The 10311-nt window shown below is 38.0% G+C and overlaps 1 protein-coding gene across 2 annotated transcripts in view; it reads left to right on the forward strand.

Moving 5' to 3' along the window:
* The window catches only part of LOC122540933 (structural maintenance of chromosomes protein 6-like), a 75891-nt gene that overhangs the window by 14976 nt on the left and 50604 nt on the right, over positions 1-10311 (forward strand). For both annotated transcript variants that reach the window (XM_043677256.1, XM_043677262.1), the window contains exons 2-6: positions 476-654; positions 1672-1789; positions 5070-5175; positions 6530-6666; positions 7453-7514. In XM_043677256.1, coding sequence (XP_043533191.1) covers positions 490-654; positions 1672-1789; positions 5070-5175; positions 6530-6666; positions 7453-7514 — 588 coding nt within the window. In that variant the 5' untranslated portion in view covers positions 476-489. The remainder of the gene's footprint in view (positions 1-475; positions 655-1671; positions 1790-5069; positions 5176-6529; positions 6667-7452; positions 7515-10311) is intronic.

A 10311-nucleotide genomic window follows, 5' to 3' on the forward strand; every position in this document is an offset into this window, starting at 1 on the left:
CTTCAACCCCAGGGCATCAATGTGGACTTCAACAGTTTCCTCATTTCCCCTTCCCCCACCTCACCCTAGTTCCAAACTTCCAACTCACCACTGTCCCCATGACTTGTCCTACCTGCCTATCTCCTTTTCCACCTATCCACTCCACCCTCTCCTCCCTGACCTAAAACCTTCATCCCCTCCCCCACTCACCTATTATACTCTATGCTACTTTCTCCCCACCCTCTTCTAGCTTATCTTCCGCCCTTGAGGCCGTCTGCCTTTATTCCTGATGAAGGGCTTTTGCCCGAAACATCGATTTTACTACTCAGATGCTGCCTGAACTGCTGTGCTCTTCCAGCACCATTAATCCAGAATCTGGAAATGTTTTGAGACTACTCAAAGCTGTCAAGAAAGTAAATATGCATTAGATTTCAGCTTCTTTCACAGTTATGATTTTTATGTTTATGTCATTCATAATTTCTATTCATTTTTCTAGTCTCAATATTTAGTATGTCAAAACGAAAAGAAGATATTTCTGAGGGAACGCTGCCCGTAAAGAGAATTAAAACTGAAGATATAAAGGACTGTGATGCAGAGGAAGCCAAAACGACGAAAGGGAAAACTGTGACAACGAATGGACAAAGTGGAGACAGCCTACCTCCAAATTCATTCTTGGTAAGCTATATATAATTAGTAGACTAGGTTGTACAAGTGCGACAATTCCCTTTTCTAAAAAAAAGCATTATGATTCTGCTGCGTTGTTTTTGTGCAGTCCTTGGTATCTGATTATGAGCAATAACCTAAATAGATACACAATTTTGATAGTTTTTTCTGAAGAAAAGAGGGGGGGGCAATCCAAGAGGCGTGCTTAAGAACAGTATAACAAGATATATTGGGTTGCTTCAGGTTGAACTTGCTCAACATCCAAAGATAAAAACATAAGTATAATCTTGGATAAGTAAAATTGCACAATTTGTGAAAGATGCAGTTTAGGTAATTGTCCTGATATGTTGATTCTGAAACATGAGTTAAATGTGTGATTCTTCCGTGTTACTGATTCAGTGTCTTTTCATGACAGAGGTTGCTTTGCAGTCTTGTGCCTAAATTGCCTATTATCTGCTAATACAACTTTCAGTTTAATTGATAATCTTGTCTAACTCTTTCATTCATTAAGTTTTCCTTTTCTTGGTCTTGATTTGAGTCTTTAAACTTTAATTTCTTCCATTATTATTCCCTTGCAAGATAATTGTCATCTTCCCTTTGTGTATATTTTGCTTAGCTTTTTGAAAAATCTCCATTCTTCAAACAGACATTCAGCACTTTTTAACTAAGGGCACAGCTCACAGAGAATGTCACATCTGCAAAGTCATTTTGGGTTTTGTTAGAAATGTGTGAATGGAGAAAAATGTAGTGCTGGTAATTTCAAATGCAATGTCGATTTGATCAGTAATTGAGTGTTAACTGTTGTTACACAATTGAATTTGAATTTATTGCAGTCTAAGTCATTTAGCAACTTTTTATTTTTCTGTCAGGAGAAGGGGAATAACAGGATCTGTTACTTTTGTATTGATGTGCTGGTATTTTGAATTGCAGTTCATATTTTTTGAAGGAAACATGAGAATATGAAGCAGTAGCAATATTTTAGTCTTGCTATCCATTTATACTGATCTAATCTTGATTTTCTTGTTTCAGAGTGAAGGTGACGTAGGAATAATTGAAAGTATTTCATTGAAAAACTTCATGTGCCATGCCTGCCTTGGACCTTTTAAGTTTGGACCCAATGTAAATTTTGTGGTTGGAAACAATGGAAGTAAGTACTTTCAATATTATTGTTATAATTGTCTCTGCTTTTCAAATCATAATGTATAATAACTATTTAAACCTAATTTTGCTTGTTGTCTAACCCGGCTTCACATGAAACTTATAAAGACTTTGTTCACAATAGGTAATTCCATAGATGACCTAATATGTGTGGGTTATAAATCTTGTGTTTTGTCAAGTTTTGAAAGCAAATCTTTCTTCCCATTCTCACCACCTTTCCATTATTCAGTCTGTTATTTAATTTTACCTGGTTATTCGTTAAATGGTGGGGATATATTTCCCTTGCTCCTTCAACTTGTGGTAAAATGAAATTAAAATGATGTTTATTTCAGATACTCTGGTGGGGGATATCTTGCAACACAAATACAATGACAACATTGAAGAGGATATACAGTCAGAAGAAATTGAGATGATTCAATAAGGGATATCATTTCATCGATGTCCTTGAGATTAATATAGCATCCAAAAGTCAAAATTTTGAATAAGTAGATTTGCTAGCCAATAGTTAGATTATAGGCAATCTCTTTTAAAAACTCTTCAAATGTGTTATGAGGAAGTTCTTTTTTAATTGGTACATGACTTCGGCTTCATTGTTTTGGTGAAAGGATGTGCAAAAATATAAATTGGTCTCTGCTTTTCACAAGCTAGAGGCTTTTCCTTTTTAACTCAGACATATGGATGTTGATTATTGTCAGTAAATAGGGAGATGGTGATATAGTGGATTAGAAATCCAAGAGTCCCTGATTAAACATCTAGGAATGTGTTTGAATCTCACCATGACAAATGGTGAAATTTCAATTCAATAAAAATATGAAATAAAACAAAGCTTGTCTAATGGTGACTGTTGCCGATTATAGTAACTGTCCACCTGGTTTGGTTATGGCCTTTATAGAAGGAAATCTGTTGTCGTTATCTGATCTGTTGAGAGTGGGCAAATGCATGGCAAATAAAATATAATGTGTGAAGTTATCCATGTTGGTAGCAAAACAGGAAGGTAGATTATTATCTGAATGGCAGTTTAGATTTGGAAAGAGGCAGGCGCAATGAGCCTATGCATCCATATACAGTACTCTAGTTGCTGAAAGTGAACTTGCAGGTGTAGCAGGCAGTGAAAAGGTAAATGGGATGTTGGTTAGTGAGAAGATTCTCAAGTACAGGAGCAAGGATGTTTTTCTGCAATTGTACAGTGCCTTGGTGAGACCACACCTGAAGTACCATATGCAGTTTTGATCTCGTCTGAAGAAAGATGTTCCAACTATGGAAGAAGTGTAATAAAATTTTACCAGCGTGACAGGACTGATATATGAAGAGAGACTGAATCGATTAAGAATTCACAGGAGTTAGAAGAATAAGGACTAGATAGAATAAACACAGGGGAACAGTTCCCAATGACTACGAAATCCTGAACCATGGATCAGTTTAAAGATGTTTGATAGGCCAGTGTATTCACCCTGAAAGTGATGAGCCTCACTGAAAATGGTCTGAGGCCAGCACATTGAATGTTTTCAGGAAGGAGCCAGATATAGTTCCTAGGGGGAAAAGGGATCAAAGGGTATGGGAAGAAAGTGAGAACAGGGTACAGTGTTGAATGGTCGGCCATGATCACTTGAATGGTGCGGCTGGTTAGAAAGACCGAATGCCAGCGTTCTCCTGTTTTCTATGTTTCTACGATCTGGCCAACATTTGACTCCAGATCCACATCAATGTAGTTGGCTTTTAACTTGGTCTGAAAGGATCAGCAATTCAGTCATTTCAATGGCAATTAGTGATGGGCATTAAATGCTGGCCTTGCTGGCAATTCCAACATCCCATGAGCAAATTAATTAAAAAAACGGTCTGGATCAATGCTGAACTCTCAGCTGTTGTCTGTTTGAAAATTGTATAGTCAGAGATGTAGTTTGGTTTGATATTTTGGAGGCTCTGGAGAAGGAGAAGCAGCAATTATCACTAAGACCAAAACTTACTGTTCCAGGTGTTAAGAGGTCATTTACGCATCACGTTGGATAACTGTAGTTTGCAATTCTATGGTGTGAGGGTTTTTCATAGAAGCCACTGTTTCTATAGCAGATTATAATATAATTGGCATTCCAGATTCATCAGGAGCATTCTTAGTGTTGACAGTCTGGCTGATTTTGTCCTTGGAGAATTTCCTGGAGAATTATTGGTAAATTTGGCCCTTTTTTGATTACAGCTGACTTTGGGCTGTTAACTGTGTTTTTAAAGTAGTCCTTTATATAGATATATATATATTAACAATTAACAGCAAAGTACTGCAGATGCTTGAGATTGTAATTTAAAAAAAATGAACTGATGAACTTGGGTGTCACAGCATATTGGAAGAGAGGAATAGAATTAACAATTCAAGTAGGATATGACTTTTCTTGAGAACAAAGAATTGTATTTTATACTTTGTGGGAGTTCACTTCTTGTGTCACAATTCATCTATTTTAGTATCTTAATATCTGGGTGTTAATTATAAGCTTGCTTGACATTATAGTATACACCCCATTTATGTTTGTACCCTCTTGAAGATAGATGACATTGACTCAGTGCTCTTCATTAACCTAGCTTCTGGCCTGTTGCCCATATCCAAGATCTCTTTATGACACTAGAACCAGCCTATAATCCTCACTGCCAAATTTCTTTGCCCCAACCACGAGTTAAGTTTTAGATGATCCTTTATTTTTCTAATGATAGCAAAATACTGTGGATGTTGTAAATCTTAAATTAAAAGAAACAGAAAATAGCGGGTAAATTTAGCAGGTTTGGCAGCGTCTGTGAAGAGAGAAAAAGTTAACGTTTGAAGTCCAATATGACACTCCAGAACAACTTTTTTCTGAAATCATTGGATTTGAATTGTTAACTGTTTCTGTTTCCACAGATGCTGCCATACTTGCTGAGTTTCGCTAGAATTTTGGTTTTGTTCCCTTATTTCACCGTCTGTTTTCTCCATTGTTTTCCAATAAATTCAATGTTATCTGATAACCAACGATAATATCACTGTTCTATCGCACATCAACTGCAACAATTCAAAAAGGCAGCTCACCACTAGGGGTGGGCAATAAATGCTGGCCTAGCCAGTGATGAGCTCATCCCATGAATGAATGCATTCAAACTTGCTGATCTGGTACCTAACTGAGCCTTAATATATGCTTCTTGCAGGCTGTTCTGGAAAGCTGTGTCCTCTCAACAGTTGTGAAACTATCTCTCTGAACTAGGCTATTGCAGGACTGATACAAAAGTACATGAATCTTGTTCTCTCTTTCTAGGTGGGAAGAGCGCTGTCTTGACTGCCCTTATTGTAGGCCTTGGTGGAAAAGCTACTGCCACGAACAGAGGATATTCTATAAAGGGATTTGTGAAAGATGGTCAAAAGTAGGTTTAATTAATTTTAGTATTGACTTTTAAATATGTTTCCTGTGCATCAAATGTAACAAGTGTATGGTGGATGTGCCAGTCTGTGACCAAGTTCTGTCACGTAAGGTATTGTAGAAGCCAGAGTTGGGGCAGTTGGCATCTTAGGGCAGGAATGAAGTGCATCACACTGCCTTCATAGCCATCCTGAAACATCCACACCCATCCTCACCCTGGAGTGGTAAAGGCTACCTGCTTCGGACTCCCATTTTCATATGACTTCCACTAAGACCATCTTGGAGTCTATGCCATCAAAGGTTGATGTGGTTCACTGTGACTGCTTAGCTTGACCCTGGTCTGCTCCCATTCCCTGGTGACTATAACTAGGGATCTGCTCTGTCTCACTTTAGCTGTGCGCATTAAGCAAAATGATAATAGTTGGTAATTAGTGCTGCCTGGCATTATTTAATCACATGTATTGATTTACTTTTTATGAAATTATGAATGTATGACTTTGAAATTTTTAAAGTTTGTTTGTTTTCTTCCCATACCTTAACGTTTCTTTTTAAATGTTGTGCCACACCAGATATCAGACAGCTGATGCTCATTGACATCTGTTTGCTTTCTGGAAGGCTGAAAACTGGGGTTATTTTCCTTCAATAGAAATGTAAAGTGTTGAAAAATGTTCAACACATCTAGCACATGTGCAGAGAGAAACAAGATGGTGACTCTTTACCAGACCGAATTGGAGATGCTTTTGCTACGGGATGGCATCCTTACCTGCTGAGCTGGAGGACTCTAATACAAAGGCTTGTCATAGCATATCTGAACAAGTTGATTTTGGGGGACCCTCTGTGGCATAGTGGTAGTGTCCCTACCCCTGGATTGGGAGGTGCAGGTTCAAGTCTTGCTTACTCCAGAGGTGTGTTATAACAACTCTGAGCTGGTTGTTTAGTTAACTGATTCCTGAAGAAGGGCTTATGCCCGAAACGTCGATTCTCCTTCTCCTTTGATGCTGCCTGACCTGCTGCGCTTTTCCAGCAACACATTTTTAAGCTCTGATCCCCAGCATCTGCAGTCCTCACTTTCTCCTAGTTTAGAAACATAGTTCAGTTAAACTTTGTTTTTTCAGACCCAGTTCAGATTGTGGCTTGAAATATTGACTCTGTGAGGTTTGTGGCTTTGCTCGTAGTTGTAAAGATTAAGTTGTTTTCAAATTTGATTTCACTGTCCAGAGCTCCATTTGAAACAATGGTGGCAAAATTGAATTGCCCATTAAATAATGGTTTCTTAAAGGTATCTTGAAAGTTTCTGAAAAGAGCTGATAATTAATGGGTTTTTTTTTATCTAACTACCTGACATACTGAATTTGTAGTTCTGCAGATATTTCGATAACATTGAGAAACAGAGGACCTGACGCTTTTAAACCTGATAAATATGGAGAGGCTGTTATTGTGGAACAACGTATTTCTGGGGATGGAATAAGACAGTACAGATTGAAAAATCAATCAGGTAAAACAGGTTAACTAATTCTGTAAACCTCTATTGATGTTAATATTTATTTTTTGATACTTTAAAAGGTAGTCAGCCTTTGAAGTAAATTGCTATGGGAGAATGTATTTTGTGATTATTTAAATTTCTTCCCTCATACAGTTGGGATTTCTGCTTTTGGTAATAGTAAGTGATCTGTGTTGAATAGAACTAATGGGACAACATTAAGGAAAATGTCTTTTTCCTTATGTAATTTTAAAATTAAGTGACATTCCAGTTATCCAAAGTGAATTAGAAAAAACATCAGTCGCAATAGAAATAAAAGTAAAATACTGTGAATCCTGAAAATCAAATTAAAATGCAGAAAAACTCAGCAGGTCTGTTTCTTGTGTCATAAGATGTTGCCAAACCTACTGAGTTTCTCCAGCTCTTTGTTTTGATTAGCTGTTGGATGTTACCAACTCATCTTATTGATTCCTTGGCATCAGTATAGTGGTTGGTGAAAACACTAGTTTATAGTTAATGAATCTACTGTGCATATTGTGAAACAGAGTCAGGTGATGAAGGAGTAGTGCTCCAAAGCTTGTGCTTTCAGATAAACCTGTTAGATTATAACCTGGTGTCATGTGATGTCTGACTTTGTCCACTCCAGTCCAACACTGGCACCTTCACATTATGGCAGACATGACTTGAACCCTGACCGTTTGGCTTGGGGTAGAGAAACTACTGCTGCCACAAGAACCAGTTACAATTTATAAACTGACTAAGTGAAAATTTTGTGTTCATTATTATGTATATTTTCTGTAGGGCACATCGTTTCTACAAAGAAGGAAGAACTCAATACAATATTAGACCAGTTTAATATCCAGGTATGTTTTCCCATCAACTTTTATATAAACAGGCAGTATCTTTGTGAAATGGAATGTCATTTGTTGGCTTGTAAGATGAATTGGATGATGCAATCCTCAAAGTTCAGTACCATAAGCCTAGCCTACTTCACAATATAATTGGGTAACATTCTCATGAACTCTGGAACATATTTTGTTATCCATCAAAGGAAGAGACATGATTGGCAAATATAATTCCAGGCTTAACAAGGACTTCACTGAACTTTTAAGAATTCCATTGTGCACTAATATTCACATGGCTCGCTTTGCAACTTGCCTATCATTTGACACTGAAACCTTTTGCTTTCTGAAATACATGCAACTTTTCTTCCACACCATGTCTTCATTACCACTTAGCTACCTGTTGGCCCTTGGTAACATCTTTTGGAATCACAATGTCAAGTTCCACATATACTCTCATACCCATCTCTACCTCAGTACTGCCTCTCTCTACTGTTTCGAGTTTTTCACAACATGCAGCAGTGACGAACAGAAATTTATTTCAACTAAGTATTGGGAAACGTTATCGAGACAGACAGCAAGAGCTTCTTTGAATATATCAATAGGAAGAGAGAGGCTAAAGTTGACATAGACCTCTGAGAGAATTAAGCTGTGGAAATAACAATGGGGAACCAGGAAATGGCAGAGGTGTTGAATAAATATTTTGCATCTGTCTTCACAATAGAAGACACTAATAGCATTCCAAAATCGCAAATGATCAAGTTTCAAAAGGAGGAGAGGGAATAAACACAAGTACTATCACTTGATAAAGATTGCTAGGGCAGCTAAAGATTGATAAGTCTCTTTGAAGTGATGGTATCCATTCTAAGGTATTAAAAGAAGTAGTTAAATAAATAGTGGATGCACTGGCAGAAGCCTTCCAAGAATCATTTATTTGTGGAAAAGTTCTAGAGGATTGTGAAATTGCCAGGATATAAAAAGAAAATCAAGACAAAAACTGGTAAGGTAGACCAATTAGTTTAGTATCTCTTACTGAGAAAATATTTTGAGTCTTTTATCAAGGATGTAATAGCAAACCATTTAGAAGTGCATAATTTACTTGAGCAGAGTCAGCATGGCTTCACAATGGGCAACATATACCTGACAAATTTATTAAAATTCTTCCAAGGAGGCAGCAATCAAGATAGATAAAGGAGAAGCACTGGAGCTAATAAATTTGAATTTTCAGTAGGCATTTGATAAGATCCCATGATTTTGGAGTAGTATATTATGGAAACAAGATTGACTAATTCATAGGAGATAGTGTTGGGATAAAGGGGACATGGGTAGGTTGGCAGCTGTAACGAGTGGAGTGCCACAGGGTTCATTGCTAGGGTTGTAATTATTTGCAATATATATTAGTGAGGAAAGTGAGTGTATGATAGCTAAGTTTCCAAATTAGACAAAAATAGGTGAAAATGCAAATGGTGAGGATGACAGAGTCTACACATGGATAGCAACAGATTAAATGTGTGATCAGAAACTTGACAGATGGAAGATAGTGTGGGAAAATGAGAGATTTTGCATTTTGGCAGGAAAAATGGAGAAGCTGAATATTATTTAATTGGAGAAAGATTGCAGAAAGCTTTAGTACAGAGGAATTTGCAATTCCTCATATATAAATTACAATATGCTGCATGTAAGTTTAGAAGTAACAGAGAAGGTAAATAGAATGTTGGCCTTTATATTTACACTCCATTCCCTTTGAAATAAAGAAGGCAAAAACTGTAGGGGCACTAGTCAGACTACAACTGGAATACTGTGAACAGTTTTGAATCCCTTATTTAAGTCAAGATATTTTGTCATTGGAGGCAGTCCAGAGAAGACTCGCTGGGCTGATATCTAGTTTGGAGGGCTTGCTTTGTGAGGAGAAGTTGAATAAGATGGACTGTACTCGCTGGAATCTAGAAGAATGAAAGGCGACCTTGTTGAAATATACAAGATTCTTAGGGGACTTGACAGTTTATATGCAAAAGGTTGTTTTTCCCATGTACGACAGTCTAGAACCAGAGGACGTATCTCAGAATAAGGTGTCATCCTTTTTAAAACAGAGATGCCGGTGAATTTCTTCTTTCAGGGAAGTGAATTTGTGGAATAGTTTACCATAGAGGACTGAGGAGTTTGGGTAGTTAAGCATATTAAGCTGAGAGAGAGAGATTTTTAATCAGTAAAGGAATCTAGGGTTATGGGGAAAATGCAGCAAAGTGGAGTTGAGGATTATCAGATGATCTAATTGAAAAATGGAGCAGACTTGATGGTCCGATTGGCCTACTTCTGTTCCTATGTGATGTGATCTTATTGGAAGACTGAAGTCCCTCTAAAAGCTCCATCCCTACCACAATCTCATCCCTCTGTCTGTCAGCTGTCTGAGGTTGAAAGTGGCAGTTTGCAACCTTAATGTTATGTGGACCTTGAGATGAGCCTCTGAGCAGATAAATGCTCAATCATACCCATACTGCTTATTTACATTGGTATAAAGAATACTTGGAGGAGAAAGTGAGGACTGCAGATGCTGGAGATCAGAGCTGAAAATGTGTTGCTGGAAAAGCGCAGCAGGTCAGGCAGCATGCAAGGGGCAGGAGAATCGACGTTTCGGGCATGAGCCCTTCTTCAGGAATGAGGAAAGTGTGTCCAGCAGGCTAAGGTAAAAGGTAGGGAGGAGGGACTTGGGGGACGGGCATTGGAAATGCGATAGGTGGAAGGAGGTCAAGGTGAGGGTGATAGGCCGGGGTGGGGGCGGGGCGGAGAGATGGGGAAGAAGATTGCAGGTTAGGAAGGC

The sequence above is a fragment of the Chiloscyllium plagiosum genome, chromosome 3 (genome assembly GCF_004010195.1).
Source record: "Chiloscyllium plagiosum isolate BGI_BamShark_2017 chromosome 3, ASM401019v2, whole genome shotgun sequence".
NCBI classification, from domain to species: Eukaryota; Metazoa; Chordata; class Chondrichthyes; order Orectolobiformes; family Hemiscylliidae; genus Chiloscyllium; species Chiloscyllium plagiosum.